General features: G+C 54.5%; 1 protein-coding gene and 1 long non-coding RNA gene across 21 annotated transcripts in view; one reads left to right on the forward strand and one right to left on the reverse strand.

Annotated features, from left to right (window-relative positions):
• The window catches only part of TTYH2 (tweety family member 2), a 48998-nt gene that overhangs the window by 738 nt on the left and 32398 nt on the right, over positions 1 to 15862 (forward strand). For 15 of the 20 annotated variants that reach the window (XR_013407163.1, XR_013407164.1, XR_013407165.1 and 12 more), the window contains exon 2: positions 8325 to 8497. Coding sequence is in view for 10 of the 20 variants with exons in the window: in XM_077972637.1 (XP_077828763.1) it covers positions 8325 to 8497 (173 nt within the window). In the remaining 10 variants the exon portion in view is untranslated. Of the gene's footprint in view, positions 1 to 1193; positions 1392 to 3076; positions 3220 to 8324; positions 8498 to 15862 lie in introns of those variants that run through there. The other 5 variants (XM_077972641.1, XM_077972643.1, XM_077972645.1 and 2 more) reach the window with 4 other exon arrangements.
• Positions 2043 to 4250, reverse strand: LOC144335921 (uncharacterized). The gene is made up of 2 exons (XR_013407191.1): positions 4092 to 4250; positions 2043 to 3972 (listed from the first exon to the last, which is right to left on the reverse strand). It is a non-coding gene; the product is annotated as an uncharacterized LOC144335921 (long non-coding RNA).

The raw sequence follows: 15862 nt of genomic DNA on the forward strand, positions 1-15862 counted from the left end.
AACCCACAGCTGCTTGTGCTTGTTCCAGGGAAGGAAGGTGGCCTCCCTCGGCCCATCTCACACTGTCGTCCTGAGGACCCCCTTGCATTGACAGCCTCTCTGTGTCCCCTGGTCCTAGACTGGCCCGTTCCTGTTCCCCCACACCCCTCTCCCCACCCCACCCCACCTTCTAAGCCCTGAATTTCTGGCCTAGGGCAGCCACTCCCGGCTTCCCCGCCCTTTCCCTACTCTGCTGGCCCTTGGCGGGATTCTGCACCCCACAGACAGGGCCAGGGCTCCCCTAGACCTCCCTACCCAGACAAACAAAGCTGCAGAATCTCCCAGCCTGTCTCAGGTCTGGTCACACCTGCTCTGGCCCCAGTGGCCCACCTGTATCAGTTCCGTGTGTTAGGTCAAAGATTCTGGGGCCAGTGGCCCAGGATGGGGTCCATTTGTTCAGAGCCAGGCGCCCATCTCAGGACTTTGACCCCCGGCGGCCTTTCTCTGTGTCAAGTTCTCCAGATACGGGACAGGTGGGAGCAAAGCAGGGCCTCTTGGAGGGAATCCTGATCCAGTGTGAGGTGCCCAAGTGCCAGTGACAGGGAGTCTAATAATAACCCCTGGCGACCCGGCTGCCATCAGGCCCAGGCAGATGGTGCCTGCCCTACCAGAGGGAGGGGAGCATCAGGACCCCTTCCTGGGGGTCAGTGGGCAGTTGCGAGCAAGATGGCAATCAGTGGGCACACCCGCCCTCCCTCCCCCGGACCTTAGCCTGTGGGAGTCCGTGTTCCCTGAGAATGTGACTGCCTGGGGATAGCTCCAGGGAATCTTCCTCTCCCAGAGAATGCATGAAAAGAGGCGGATATGATTTCAGAGACAGCTCTGTGTGTGTGTGTGTGTGTGTGTGTCCCCATCCCACACCCTGTGCCCCAGATCCCACACCCAGGGTCTCCAGCCATAGTTTTCTCCTCTCCACTGGAGGAAATCTAAACTTCTCATTGGTCAGGAAGACCCCTTGGTGGGGCAGGGATGATAAGGGGACTCCCTCAACCTACTGGCCCCAGAGACAGTTCCTATCTGCCCAGCAGCTGTGGCTGGTGGAGCCTGGGCCTGCCCACAGCCCCCTCAGTCCCATGGACAGGTGGCAGTTGAGCCAGAGGAACCTACTTCCAGCCTCTGCCCCTCCTCCCAGGATTCCAGCCCCGGCTCACTTTGTGCTGGGCATCAAATGGTTCCAGAGGGTGTCCCTTCCCATCGGCCACTGCTCCTGGGCAGCTGACACCGGCCCTGCCCACTGGCTCCTGGTCCCGCTCACCCCTCCCCACCACCCAGATCGCTAAGTAGGAGATGAGCGTGGTGGGCCAGGGCCGGAAGTCTGGCTCTGGGTGTTATTTAAGGCGGCTCCTATTTTGGTAAGTTCCCTGTTGTGACCACAGGTCTCTCCTGGATGTCTTCTTTCCTCCTGAGCACCAGTCACTAACAGAGTCAGGTGGACCGTCAGTCATCCCAGTTCTCAGCAAGCTTGACTGGGGCAAGTGCCGTGCCAGGTGTGGGGTGACCATGGTAACCAAGGCAGCAGGTCTTCAGGAGGAATTCCTGGGGATTCTCCGCGGCTGGGCTCTGGGCTCAGAGCTGTGGCAGACACCACGCAGTTTGAGGTGGGGGCTCTGCCCTCCAGTTGGCTGGGGTGGATTCCCAGTTCTTTCCATGTGTGACCACTGGTAGGTGTCTTAACCTCTCTGAGCCTTGCTCCCTTCATCTGCAAGAATTAGATGAGATATTCCACTTATCATGCCTAGTACAGAGAGCTCATACCACATAACAGGAGCTGATAACGCAGATCGTTTAATGGAGTGGCTGTGAGGTTCAGCAGTGTGTCAGGACAGTACCCTGTGGGGGGATGGAGAGGAAGGAGATCTCTTCCACAGACTCTGATCAGGGGAGACTGAACAAAACGCCTGCAGAAAGGGCTTCAGCTCATGCCCCACATGTTCAAATGCACAGTGCTGGCTGGTGGTACAATGTGTGTGTGTGGTGGGGGCTGGTGCGTGTGCATCAGAGACGAAGCAAGGTTGGAAACAGGCAGGTGCTGGCCTCGTGGGATGTGGGTGGTGCATGGGATTTCAAAGGCAAGGGGGTTCTTGGAAGTGCAGAGATGGTGAAGAGCAGGTCACCTGGTGAGCTGGGATTTCCTGAGCAAATTCAGTGTTCCAGAACCTTCCTCAGGAGGTAGGGGCTCTCACTCACTTTCTGGGGTCTTTAGGAGCTGTGGAAGCCCCCAGTCCTCCTGATAGTTGATCCTCACCCCTTTTCCTGCAGTGAACTTGAGCCCAAGTCCTCACAAAGGCCACTTGGCCTGTGTCACCAGCCTTGTGGGGAGGCTACCCTACGGTCAGCAGAGTCATGAGAGGTTAGCACCAAGGCAGGGCTGTGGATGAGGGCGCCCTGGCCCTGGCGGGCACCCGGCTCTGGACTGCCAGATGTGGCTGTGTGTCTGGAAGGAAATCAGCCTAGACCTGCAGCCCGAGTCTTCTCACCTTTGACAGATGAGGGGGATTGGATTTGGAGATGATTCCTACTCCAAAGAGTTGGTAAAAGGACTGATGAGTTCATGGATTATGAAGCCTGCGGCCAGTGCCTGGCACACCGGAAACTGCCACAATCGCTGCTTGGGAAGGAGAAGACTGCAGCCGGCCAGGTGTCCATTGGGCGGTGTTGGGGACAAGGGAATGGGCACCTGGTACTGAATCCAGCACTGTCTCTCTGAGCAAATGAACAAGGCACTTCAGTGTCCTTGCCTGGGCGTGAGCGCCACCATCACCATCCAGCCAGCCCCTCAGGGGAGACCAGATGCTGATGAGCTCAGTACTTGAAACATCTTAGTAAGCTCCCACAGGCTGTGCAAATGTTAGTTATTGCTACTGTCAACAGGCAGGTGGCCACACGTGTGCTTCCTGTTCCAGCTTCCCTTGCCCGGGATCAGCTGACCAGCCGCTCTTTCAGGACATGTGTTAGGAGGCAGAGGAGATGTTGTTTAATTTTTTGTATATAAGCATGTATTTCCATGCGTTTTCTCTTTGGTTGGTCTGGTTCATAGATTCGCCAAAGTACAGAGTGGAGGGTACAGCGTTGGGAACTAGACCGGAACTACAGGACTTCCTGCTTCTGACTTGGGGGCAGGTCTGAGGAAGAAGGACCAGGCAGCAAGCCCATCCCAGCCGAGATCTGAGAAGAGCCGAGGTTGGGATGAGGAAGCCCCGTGCATCCAGTGTGAATTGAGTCACGGTCATCAGACAGTCATGCCGCGCTGGGAGAGGGCTTAATCTTTCCCAGTGGGCCTGTGGGGGGAGCCTCTCCCTCTAGGTGCTCCTCGTTTCTCTCTCCCAGCCTCTCCCTGAGACCGGCTCACCTCTCTCCATGTCTTCTGGGGACTGGGGCTGTTGTCCCCTCCCCCACCCAGTGCAGAAGCCCCTTGGGTCCAGCTGCCGTGGTCACTGCGGCCCCCAGCTTGGGTCCCAGCTTGGCACTGTCCGCTCTGGGTTTTTCATGACACAGTGACAAATCAGAAATAATTGAAGTCCCTTTAATGAGGGGAGAAGCAGAGCCGGAGCACCAGTGTGGGAGCTGGGGGCCTGGTGTTGCTGTGGGAGAAGGAGGTGGCTGCAGGGCACAGTGGGAGGCGTGGGGTGGCGTGGGAAATTGTCTTGGCAAAACTCTGTCCATCTGAGCAGGGGGACCTGGAAGCAGAACTCTTGGCTCCCTCTTCCATTCCCCTCCACCTCCATGCACACGGGGACATGCAGCGTTAATTAGGAGCAAGAAAATAATTGCCCATTAGAGAGCAGCAGGTGACACCAAGCTGGCCCTGGGAGATGGTGCTGCTGGGGGAGGGGTGGGGAGCCTCCCTGCTCCTCTTTTCCCTCCTCCTTCCTCCTCCCTTGCCCACCTTCCCTCTTCTTTTCTCTTCCCTTCCCACTCCTTTTCCCTCACACCCTCTCACCCTGTCCCACCCACCACCTGTTTTTTCCCAGCACCTAGGCAGGGTTCCCAGGAGGGTTTTGGGAAGTAACTCCCTAACAAAAGGCTTCCAAAGGCTGGGCAGGGTGGCTCACGCCTGTAATCCCAGCAGTTTGGGAGGCCAAGGAAGGAGGATCACATGAGCCCAGGAGTTGGAGACAAACCTGGCCAACATAGTGAGAGCCTGTCTGTATTTTTTTTTTTAACGGAAATTTAAAAAAAAAAAAAAAAAAAAAAAAAGGCCTCCGAGTTTGGGTTTCCCAGGCCTCGCTTTCACTGGAGCTGGACAGCATTATCAGTAACCTAATTGAGGCCAGCTGCCCAGCTTGGAGAGGCCCCAGACCACAGAGGCTCAGCGCCTGCTGAAGGGGGAGATCAAGAGGCTGGAGGAGACTTGAGAGAGCAAAACGGGGTAGCCGGCTGCATCACCCACAGCCTGATCCTTCTCAGATGAGCCTTCCTCGCTGGGTAGGGACACTGGTAGATTCAGGAGCTTCTCCCACTAGTGATAAAATGATAGTGGGGCTGTTCAGGAGGCAAACTCGAAGTAAAGGGTAGCTGGGGGCAGGCTGGACGGTAGCTGGGCTCTAGGCTACACAGGAGGTTTGTCTGGGGTTCCCTTACATTGTTTTGTCATTAGGAATAACTTGGTTGGGCCTGGTGACTCACACCCATAATCTCAGCACTTTGGGAGGCCAAGGCAGATGGATCACTTGAGGTCGGGAGTTCAAGACCAGCCTGGTCCTTTTGTGCCAAAAGTACAAAAAAATTAGCTGAGCTTGGTGGCACACATCTGTAATCCCAGCTACTCAGGAGGCTGAGGCAGTAGAATCGCTTGAACCCAGGAGGCGGAAGTTACAGTCAGCCGAGATCATGCCATTGCACTCCAGCCTGGTAACAGAGCAAGACTGCGTCTCAAAAAAAACAAAACAAAACAAAACAAAAATTAGCTGGACATGGTGGCGTGTGCCTGTAATCCTGGCTACTCGGGAGGCTAAGGCAGGAGAGTCGCTTGAACCTGGGAGGCGGAGGTTACAATGAGCCAACATTGCACCACTGCACTCCAGCCTGGTGACAGAGCAAGACTCCATCTCAAAAAAAAAAATACAAAAAAATTAGCTGGGCATGGTGGCACATGCCTGTAATCCCAGCTACTCAGGAGGCTGAGGCAGGGGAATCACTTAAACCCCGGAGGCGGAGGTTGCAGTGAGCCAAGATTGCGCCACTGCCCTCCAGCCTGGGTGACAGAGTGAGACACTGTCTCAAAGAAAAAAAAAAACAGGAATAACTTACAGGAAAGGGTGTAATCTTAAGTGTGCAGCTCAATGAATTTATACCCTCGAGCACCTGCGTGCATGGTGTGTGTGTGTGTGTGCAACACCATCCCAATCAAATCGTATTCTGATCCCCCAGAAGCCTCCTTCATGCTCCCTTGAAGGCAGCACCCTCCCAAAGGTAGCGATGATTCGATGATTCACATTTCTCTGGCTGTTGATGAGTATCTCTGACTTTGAACTTCATATAAATTAATCCATACGGTCTCTGCTGTTCCGTGTCTGGCTTTCTCCCTCAACCTGACTTCTGGGATATTCGTCCCAGAAATATCGTCATGTGTGGCTAGTTTCCTTTTCATGGCTGTGTAGTATTCTGAGACTATGACACATGTTCTGTATCTTTTCTCTTGTTGGACGTTTTTGTCCTTTTGAGTGTTGGCTGTGACTGCTGTGTGAAGCTGCTGTGAACATTTGTGTGTCTTCAGAGGGACACAGCCCTCCTTTCTGTAAAGCAGAATTGCTGGGTCATGGCATGCATATTGCACAATGGTTTGCAAATTGTTTTTTGGCTTGGTTTGGGGTTTTTTTTGGGGGGGGTTGAGTTATTTTTTTTAAGGGTATGTTGTTGCCTAGCCCAGTCTAGACTCAAACTCCTGGGCTCAAGTGATCCTCCCATCCCAGCCTCCCAGTAGCTGGGATTACAAGTGCATGCCACCAGGCCTCGCTGGTTTACAAATGGTTGGGAGGATCCCTGGGCTTTAGCGGAGGGCCCTCAGGGGCTACCAAGGGGCGGCCAGGACAAAACGTGACATTTCTATCCATTCCTTATTCAGATGGAGCTCTGTGTTTCAGGGCTCTGCTAAGCAAGTCAGTTCGAAGAAAACGTTAAGCTATTGGAAAAAGTTTGAGAACTGCTGTGTGCTGCCCAGACTTTAATGGAATATATATTGCCTGGGATCATCTCTAGAGGCGGGTCTGATTCACTGGTTTCAGGGTGGGGCTTGGGATTCTGCACCTCTGACAAGCTCCCAGAAGATGTCAGGGCCACAGGTCACGGGCTGGTAAACTTCACTTTGAGGAAAGAGGCTCTCAACTCCCAGCTATCTTGGCCTCCTCTGCCTTGGCCTGGGCTGTAGGGCCCTCTGGCGAAGGGGCATGGACTGAGGACCAGAAGAGGGGCAGTGACTTTCCACCATCTCTTTCTACCCCTGGGCTTGCTGGGGTCAGTCCCAGGGACAGGCTGTGCTCATGAGTGGTCCAGGCAGGGAGAGCCCCAGCCCCAGCCCCCTGTCACACTGTGAAGTCTTTGGGAGAGGGAGGTGCCCAGATCTACTGGGCCCTGGCTTCCCAGCTGCCACTTTTTTTTTTTTGGGGGTGGGGGACAGGATCTCCCTCTGTCACCCAGGCTGGAGTGTAGTGGCACAATCATGGTTCACTGCAGCCTCAACCTCCCAGTCTCAAGCGATCTTCCCACCTCAGCCTCCTGAGTAGCTGAGACTACAGGCACATGCCACCATGCCCAGCTAATTTTTATTTTTTATTTTTTTGTAGAGACAGAGTCTCCCTATATTGCCCAGACTGGTCCTGAACTCCTGGGCTCAAACAATCCTCTCACCTTGGCCTCTCAAAGTGCTGGGATTATAGGCGTGAGCCACCACACCTGGCATAAAGCCACATTTTAAGTCAAACCCATCTGTTCCCCTCCCAAGTGAGCCATCTCTCCTGCCTTTTCCTGGGCTGCCCCCACCACTTCAGCTGAGAAGTCTGTCAGCCAAGAGTGACCAGCAGAGCAGCCCGTGCCAGAGGCCCGAAGGTCTGCCCGCGTCTCACAGGGCTAGCAGCATGGCCTCCAGTAGGTGTCTGTCCCCCTGGAAAACTGCCCCAAAGCCTCGGACTGCAGAGCCCGGCCCTGGTTTGTCGGGGCTGTCTCCGTGTGTGCCTGCCCCTGCACTAGTCTCATCTCCCCCTTAGACCGCAGGGTCCCGGAGTCCCACTTGCTGCCGATGGCCACCTCCTGCATAGGGCTCCCTGAAACAGGCTTTCCTAGGCAGCCCCCCTGGGGCACTAGGGATTCGGGACCAGGAACCCCTATCGGGGGTGCATGGGAGGCAGGGACGGCTGTCAGCTCAGGAGCCTGACTTAGAGCCAGGTCCAGCCCTGGCTGGCAACCGCCAATCTCAGTGCCTTCTGGTGCCCATCTGGCAAAATCAAGAGATGAGTGAGCAGAGAGTGGCACCGGGCCTCCTGATAGACAGTGGCTCCCATTGCAGGACCCCGAGGTGCTAGGCAGGCCTCAGGCCCCTCCGACCCCCTCAGAATTCTGGCTTTGCTGCTGCTGGCCCTGGAGGTTCAGCTGTCCCTGTTGGGGTGCAGTGGAAGGGACTCCATAAGTTGCCTATCCTGACTGTCCCGCCCCCTCACGCATCCCCCAAGCATGGAGCTGGCTTCTCGATTCTCAGGATGGACCCAATACCTAGAACAAGCTCTTCACATTCTGGGTAAAGGATGATGCCCAGACTGGGACAGTGGGGTCCTTGCATGGAAGAGGCCTGTCCTTCCAGGCCCTGTCTCAGTGGCACTCAGCGCCCAAGGCCTCTAGGTACTCTGGTCCTGGACGGCATCGCTCTCCTTGCCTGTCTCCCTAAGCCATAGAGCTCACCACCCACAGCCCTGCCTGCCCGCCGGGGATTCCTGCCTTATCTCCTGAGTGACTCAGACTCTTCATCAGCAGGACCTGGTCCTTATCTTCATCCAGGATCTGAACCAGAAACTGGACACCAGATCTGACACCCTTCCCTCACTGACCACCAGGCCCACCACTTGGCCTCGTGCCCTCCATTACTCCTACCCAAGTGCCTTAGCGCCGGGCCCTCTGTTGACAGAGTAGGAACTTGAACCATAGGTGGAGCTTGGAAGGATGGATGAGAGACACAGCTCAGCTCTGGTCCTATCTGCAGCCCAGGCGGTGGGGCACTCGGGGCTCGAGGACAGGGCACTTCCAGAGCCCCGCACTGCAGGGATGAAGAGTGACAACAGGCCTCTGCTCTCTTCCAGTCGCTGCTGTTCCTGGGGCTGGTGGCTGCAGTCTGCCTGGGCCTGAACCTCATCTTTCTTGTGGCTTACCTGGTCTGCGCGTGCTGCTGCCAGCAAGACGATGCGGTACAGACCAAGCAGCGCCACTCCTGCTGCATCACCTGGACAGCCGTGGTGGCCGGGCTCGTCTGCTGGTGAGTGTCCCTGGGCTCTGGGCCTGGGGTATGTGACTCACTCTGCAAGGGGCCAGAGACTGTCTGGCCATGTTCTCCTGACTGAGCTCTGGCTACCTTGATGGAAAAGCTTGTCCCCAAATGAATGTTGTCCCTTTTCTTACCAAGCATCAGGAATCAGATGCCCGGGGTGGTGATGGGGTCTCCAGAAAGGTCTCCCAAGTGGCCCCCCAAACCCTGCCCCAATGTGAGTTTGTCCTGTGCCCAGCAGCCTTGCAGGCAGCATTTCTGCACCGACACTGGGCATCTCCAGTCTGTGTCCCTGTCCCCTGCCAGCTGCTGCCCTGGGTCTGTGAGATCAGAAGATAGTCTGACTCCAGCACAAACCAATTCCATCTTCTTGTAAGATCAATAGCCTTTAATGTCATTAGCCAGTTCTTCTTTGCTTTGGATGAGGAGGTGAGAATTTCTTTTATTTATTTATTTATTTATAAGATGGGGTCTCACCCTGTTACCCAGGCCAGAGTGCAGTGGTGTGATCACAGCTCACTGCAGCCTCAAACTCCTAGGCTCAAGCAATCCTCCCACCTCAGCCTCCCAAGTAGCTGGGACTACAGGTGCACACCACCATGCCTGGGTTTTTTGTGTTTTTTGTTTGTTTGTTTGTTTTTGGTAGAGACAAGGTTTCATCGTGTTTCCCAGGCTGATCTCAAACTCCTGAGCTCAAGTGATCCACCTACCTCAGCCTCCAAAAGTGCTGGGATTACAGGCGTGAGCCACCACACCTGGGCTGAGATTATGTTGCTCAGGCTGGTCTTCAACTTCTGACTTCAGACGCTGCTCCCCACTCAGCCTCCCAAAGCACTGGGATTACAGGCATGAGCCACCATGCTGGGCCTTAAAGTGAGGATTTATAATTCCCATAGCAGGAGTCCGTACCCAGCCCACCACACTGCCTAGCCACTCCACCCCAGCCAGCGTCCACAGGCATGCTGGCTGTTTTCAGGAGTTGTTGCATTTTTCTTGTTTTTAAATCTATAGAGGCTTTTCCAAAAGCCTCTAGTGTCCACACAGAGATGCTTCTTGGGTGTCGTCACCCCAAAGAGTAGAGTCTCCCACTACCCGGCAGCAGGCTGGCAGCCAGGCAGGTCCTGGTCAGCCTGGGGGTGAGGATGCCTGGGCTTTCATACCCAGGCAGCTCACCTTGCCACTGCGATTTTCTTCTCTGTTGGAAGATGTTCTTGATCTCGTCCTGCCTGTAGTGTGAGGCTCACCTAAGCCAAAACGCAGGCGAGACGCTAAAGCAGCCTTGTGGGGCGGACAAAGCTCTAAGCACAAGGAAGGGGATCAAGGCTGCTGCAATACATGGCCGGGGCTGAAATAAGAGACTCAGAGGACAGAGTTCTGGACAGGCCGAGAGGTCATAGACGAGTGTGGTTCCCAGTAGACTGGAAGAGCTTTGAGAAGTGACTGTGGTGTTAAAAATCCTCCTGCATGGCCGGGCAGTGGCTCACGCCTGTAATCCCAGCACTTTGGGAGGCTGAGGCGGGTGGATCACCTGAGCTCAGGAGTTCGAGATCACCTTGGGCAATGTGGTAAGACCTCACCTCTACAAAAATGAGCCAGGCCTGGTAATGCGTGCTTGTAGTCCCGACTGAGGCAGGAGGATGATGAGCCCAGGAGGCGGATCGTGATCGCTCTCCCGCACTCTAGCCTGGGTGACGTGAGACCCTGTCTCTTACACACACACACAGTTACACACACGACAAACTTGTTTTTGAAGAATACTTTGGAACGGTAAGAATGGCATGAGGAGTCCATTCTTCCAATAAGGAAGGATTATCAGCAGTGTAGGGGAATCTCAAAGTGGAAGGAATGTGCATGGCAGGATCCGTCCCACAACATTCTGGGCGTTACTTGTACTAGGCAAGAGGGCACCAGCAGTAAGAAAACAGGCACCAAGTCTGCTTTCATGATCTGTCAGCAGAGGCTGAGAACTGTGCACCAGTTTGCTTTGAATCATTACAACTAAGGAGAGAGGGCCGGGCGTGGTGGCTCATGCCTATAATCCCAGCACTTTGGGAGGCCAAGGTGGGTGGATCACTTGAGGTCAGGAGTTCGAGACCAGCCTGACCAACATGGTGAAACCCCATCTCTACTAAAAATACAAAATTAGCCAGGCGTGGTGGCGGGTGCCTGTAACCCCAGCTACTTGGGAGGCTAAGGCAGGAGAATTGCTTGAACCTGGGAGATGGAGGTTGCAGTGAGCTGAGATTGCACCACTGCATTCTAGCCTGGGTGACAGACTCTGTCTCAAAAAAAAAAAAAGAAAAGAAAAAAGGAAAGTAAAGAAAAACCAAAAAACTAAGGAGAGAGCTCTGAAGGAAAGGAGCAGGCATAGAAGTGGATGGCCCACCTGAGTCCAGGCGTTGCTGGGTGACAAGGGCACCCAAACCCATAGGATGAGAAGGCATTAACTTGGCAAAGGTAGGGGCAGGGGAGGCGGAGACACCTCCAGGCAGAGGGAAGAGAAACGTGCAAAGGCCCTGAGGCGGGAGCAAGCATGGGGCTAAAGGAAGCCAATGTGGCCAGAGCAGAGGGAGCAGATGAGGGGGTTGGGGGCACTGCCAAGGGTCGGGGTGAGCAGTGAGTGGCAGTGGGATGGGGAGAGTGTCATGGGGTCGGAAGACACGGGGAAGATGGGATCCAAACCATGGAACAACTCATAGGCTTTGTCAGGGGTTGGGGTCTTTATTCTAAGAGTCAGGGGAGCCACTGCAAGGGCTCTGCAAAGAGGTAGGGTCACCGGATAACTCGGATTGAATGGAAGCAAGGCTGGAGGGAGTATTCGGAACAGCGGGACTTGAATGCGAAGAAATGGCCGCTGGGCCACTGAAGAGCTCAGAGGCCTAATGAGGGCAGTGAGCGACCCTGGGATTAGCAACAGCAGGAGCCACCACCACCTGCAGGCCAGAGGGACAGAGGGAGAGGCTATGTCACCAGCGAAGTTGGAGCCACACAGCCTGCCTATCAGCGGCTGCAGAACGAGGGGAGCAGGGCCCTGGCTGCCTTACCACCACCTCCAGTCTCCTACCAGCACCTCCATCAGCAGAAGCCAGCTGCCAGGGGAGCCGGAGACATTCAGTGTGAGGGATCAGCCCCCTGTGATGGAGAACAGGGCAGGGGACAGAGGAGGGACAGGTCCAGGCAGAGGGTCGCATAGACGTGGGCAAGAGTGAAACTCAGGCCATCAGGGAGGCCCAGTTGGAGAGCGGCGGGCTTACACCCACGCGTGGGCAGTGACCAGAGGGGAGTGCACAGAGGAAGAGTCGGCCAGGGAGGTTCAGGGAGGAGCTGCTGAAGTTGATCTGCAGGTTTCTGGCTTAAGCCCCAAGATGGGGTGGCGGTGCCATCCTCCAAGGCACGGGACATTGGCGGGGATCCGGAAGAGCAGCAGACCAAACAACAGTTTGGTTGTACACAGATTGAGTTTAAGGTGCCTTTGAAACATCCAAGCGGAGTTGGAGTTATAAAGCCAGGATCCTGAGGGTGGCCAATGTGGAAGTCGCACACACAGGTGGCCTGCTGTAGGAAGCACAGAGTGAGAAGGGGGCCGGGGCCAAGCCTGGAGGAAGCACAGTGTTTCATGGCTGGGACGCAAAAGGTGCCTGTGAAGGAGACCAGGAAAGAGTGTCCCGGCCGGGCGCGGTGGCTCAAGCCTGTAATCCCAGCACTTTGGGAGGCCGAGGCGGGCGGATCACAAGGTCAGGAGATCGAGACCACAATGAAACCCCGTCTCTACTAAAAATACAAAAAATTAGCCGGGCGCGGTGGCGGGCGCCTGTAGTCCCAGCTACTCAGGAGGCTGAGGCAGGAGAATGGCGGGAACCCGGGAGGCGGAGCTTGCAGTGAGCCGAGATCGCGCCACTGCACTCCAGCCTGGGCAACAGCGTGAGACTCCGTCTCAAAAAAAAAAAAAAAAAAAAAAAAAAAAAAAAAGAGTGTCCCACCAGGAAGGGCCGGGAGTGCCACAAGGGCACAGGAGTCACGGGGCGGCGTGTTCCAGGAAGAGGACCCAGGCTGATGACTGCGTGTGGGAGAGGGGTTGGGAAAAGCCCTCAGGTATAGTGGCAGGGGGGTCATTGGTCACCTTCATTGGAGCTGTGTCCACTGGGACACAGGAACAGCCAGATTGGTGAGTTATGGGAGGGGCAGGAAGGAGAGTCGGGACAGCAGCAGGAGAAGGGATGGAGGTAAAGGCTGGGGGACTGAGGTGGGAGGACAGATGAGCTCTGCTGATATGGTTCCACCTGAAAGTGGGGGATTGAATCCACAGAAGACCAACAAGGGGTTCCTGAAAAAGCAAAAGGGGTACGAGGATACACCTCTTAGTGCTCCTCTATTTTAGGGGGAGGGTAGTGATTTTATATTGGGGAAAGAGTGGTGTGAACACACCGGGGGAAGGCAACACCACCAACTCACTTATTCTTGTCAAGCAGAACAGTTTTTCCCATGGCCCAGGCGGGACCAATGACCCCAGGAGGGACCAGGAGACCCTCATTAAACAGCCAAGGCGATTTCTTTTTTCTTTTTTTTTTTTTTTTTTGAGGTGGAGTCTCATTCTGTCTCCTAGGCTGGAGTGCAGTGATGCGATCTCAGCTCACTGCAACCTCTGCCTCCCAGGTTCAAGAGATTCTCCTGCCTCAGCCTCCCGAGTAGCTGGGATTACAGGCACTCACCACCATGCCCGGTTAATTTTTGTATTTTTAGTAGAGACAGGGTTTCGCCATGTTGGCCAGGCTGGTCTCGAACTCCTGATCTCAGGTGATCCACCCGCCTCAACCTCCCAAAGTGCTGGGATTACAGGCTTGAGCCCCAAGGTGATTTCTGATCCCCAAAGATGAGGCGTAATTTCACAGCCCCTCCTGGGCCATCACTGACAAACCCACAGGGCCCGAGAGAATGAGAAGGTTGGGAAAGCCCTGGCTTCATATTGAATCCCCGGAAAACACTAAATCCTGGCTCAGAGAGCTAGAAAAGGATGAACACGAGTCGACAAAAGGGCTTCTCAGAGCACAATACAATTGGTTCATTTTCTTTTAAATAAAGTTACAAATTGGAGGATCATGGAAAGACAATTCATGTAATGTATGAATATCTCAGCTGAGCGCTCGGTGAAGCTCCTCACCTCTGTGTGGATACCGTGGAAAAAACAGGTTGCATTTTGCATGATGGTGCATTTGACTGGGTTCAAAGCTAGTTACACAACTCTGGCTGAATCCGATGAATATTGACTTAATGCAGTGGATTTCTAAACTGCAGAGGGGGTGTGTGAGAGAGAGAGACAGAGACACGTGATTCATGCAGGAACCTCATTTTTTTTAATGTCTCCCGCCCCCCATCTTGGATGATGCAGGAACCTCATTTTAAAAGGCACATTCCCAGACCACACTGATGGAATGGGCCGGGCTGCTTATCCGCACTTAACAGGCTCCCCAGGTGATTCTGTTCCTGTGGTCCGAGGACCACATCCTGAAAAACACTGAATTAGGAGTCGAGGGCGCCCTGGAGGGAGGTTTCTTTTTTTCCTTTTTTCTTTTTTTTTTTTTTTTTTTGAGATGGAGTTTGCTCTGTCGCCCAAGCTAGAGTGAAATGGTGCAATCTTTGCTCCCTGCAACCTCCTCCTCCCGGGTTCTAGCCATTCTCCTGCCTCAGTCTCCCGAGTAGCTGCGATTACAGGCACGTGCCACCATGCCCAGCTAATTTTTGTATTTTTAGTAGAGACGAGGTTTCACCACGTTGGCCAGGCTGGTCTCAACTCCTGAGCTCAGGTGACCCACCCGCCTCGGCCTCCCAAAGTGCTGGGATTGGGATTACAGACGTGAGCCACTGCGCCCGGCAGGAGGTTTCTATCACAGCCCTCCAGGGGGTTCCATCCTAGATCCTGTCTTGTTTAAAGAACAAAAGAACAAATATAAGTGTGGACGTGTACATTCACATCCCCCCACCCCAAACCAAATGAGCATTTTGGATGAAAACTCAGGAGGCTGCTTAATCAGTCTTCAGATGGTCTCAAGTGGTGCGGGTCAGATGGAATATGATGGATGACAAGAGTCAAGATTTGAAATGATTTGTTCATGCTGGAATGTTGGACTAAAACCAACTAGATGAGATTTCACAGGGATAAAGTTCTGCTTTTGGTTAAAACAAAACAAAAATCAATACAGCACTATAGGAAGGAGGAGAGACTGGGCTTAACAGCAATTCTTGGGAAGAAATTCAGGGGCTGTTTGTAGACCACAAGATCGGCAGAGGGGGGAGCGGAGCGGGGAGCGGAGGGGGAACCAGGGTGGGTGCAAGTTAGCTCAGTGCCCCGGGAAGTGGAGGACCTAAGGCATGAGCCCCACTGCGCTCAGAACTGATGAACAACCTGGACTTGAGTGACCCACTCAGGCCACATTTAAGAGTGACATTAACCAATCATCTAGAGGACGGTGATGGCATGGGCAAGGGTCTGGAGACCTTAGCCCCAAGCAGGACACCTGTCCCACTTGGAGAGCACGAGGTGAGCGGGTTATGAAGAAGCCAGGTTCAGCTGTCTGATGGGGCACCATGCAGAATTGGAAACTTCTTCCAGGCTGTCCTAGAAGACAAACGAAGATCCAGCGGATGAGTGGCTTAAGGAGGCAGGTGTCATCTCAGTAGAAGAAGGAACATTCTATAAGCTGAGACTAGGCCGGGCGCGGTGGCTCAAGCCTGTAATCCCAGCACTTTGGGAGGCCGAGACGGGTGGATCACGAGGTCAGGAGATCGAGACCATCCTGGCTAACATGGTGAAACCCCGTCTCTACTAAAAAAAAATACAAAAAACTAGCCGGGCGAGGTGGCGGGCGCCTGTAGTCCCAGCTGCTCCGGAGGCTGAGGCAGGAGAATGGCATAAACCCGGGAGGCGGAGCTTGCAGTGAGCTGAGATCGGGCCACTCTGCACTCCAGCCTGGGCGACAGAGCGATACTCCGTCTCAAAAAAAAAAAAAAAAGCTGAGACTTCACAGTGGAAGAACAGACTGTCACATGGGTGGCCTGTGGGGGAAAGGGTGGAGGATGTCGAGGGAGTCCACAATCCCTGGAGGTGTCAAGAGAGACCCAAGGTCAGCACTGAGTGTGTGATCTCAGTAGACCTCAGCGCTTCCCAGGCCCACCTGTGTCAGAATCCCCTGGGGGCTGGTAAAAGTGCAGGTACCTGGGCCCTCCTCAGACCTACTGCATCAGCATCCCTAGGGCTGGCTACAGTCTCCCACCTTTTGGAGTCACAGGACTGGAGGACGGTATTTTCCTATTGCCCGAATAAAATGTCCTGTAGAGCCAGCTTGCCAGGGACCCTGAACC

The sequence above is a fragment of the Macaca mulatta genome, chromosome 16 (genome assembly GCF_049350105.2).
Source record: "Macaca mulatta isolate MMU2019108-1 chromosome 16, T2T-MMU8v2.0, whole genome shotgun sequence".
NCBI classification, from domain to species: domain Eukaryota; kingdom Metazoa; phylum Chordata; class Mammalia; order Primates; family Cercopithecidae; genus Macaca; species Macaca mulatta.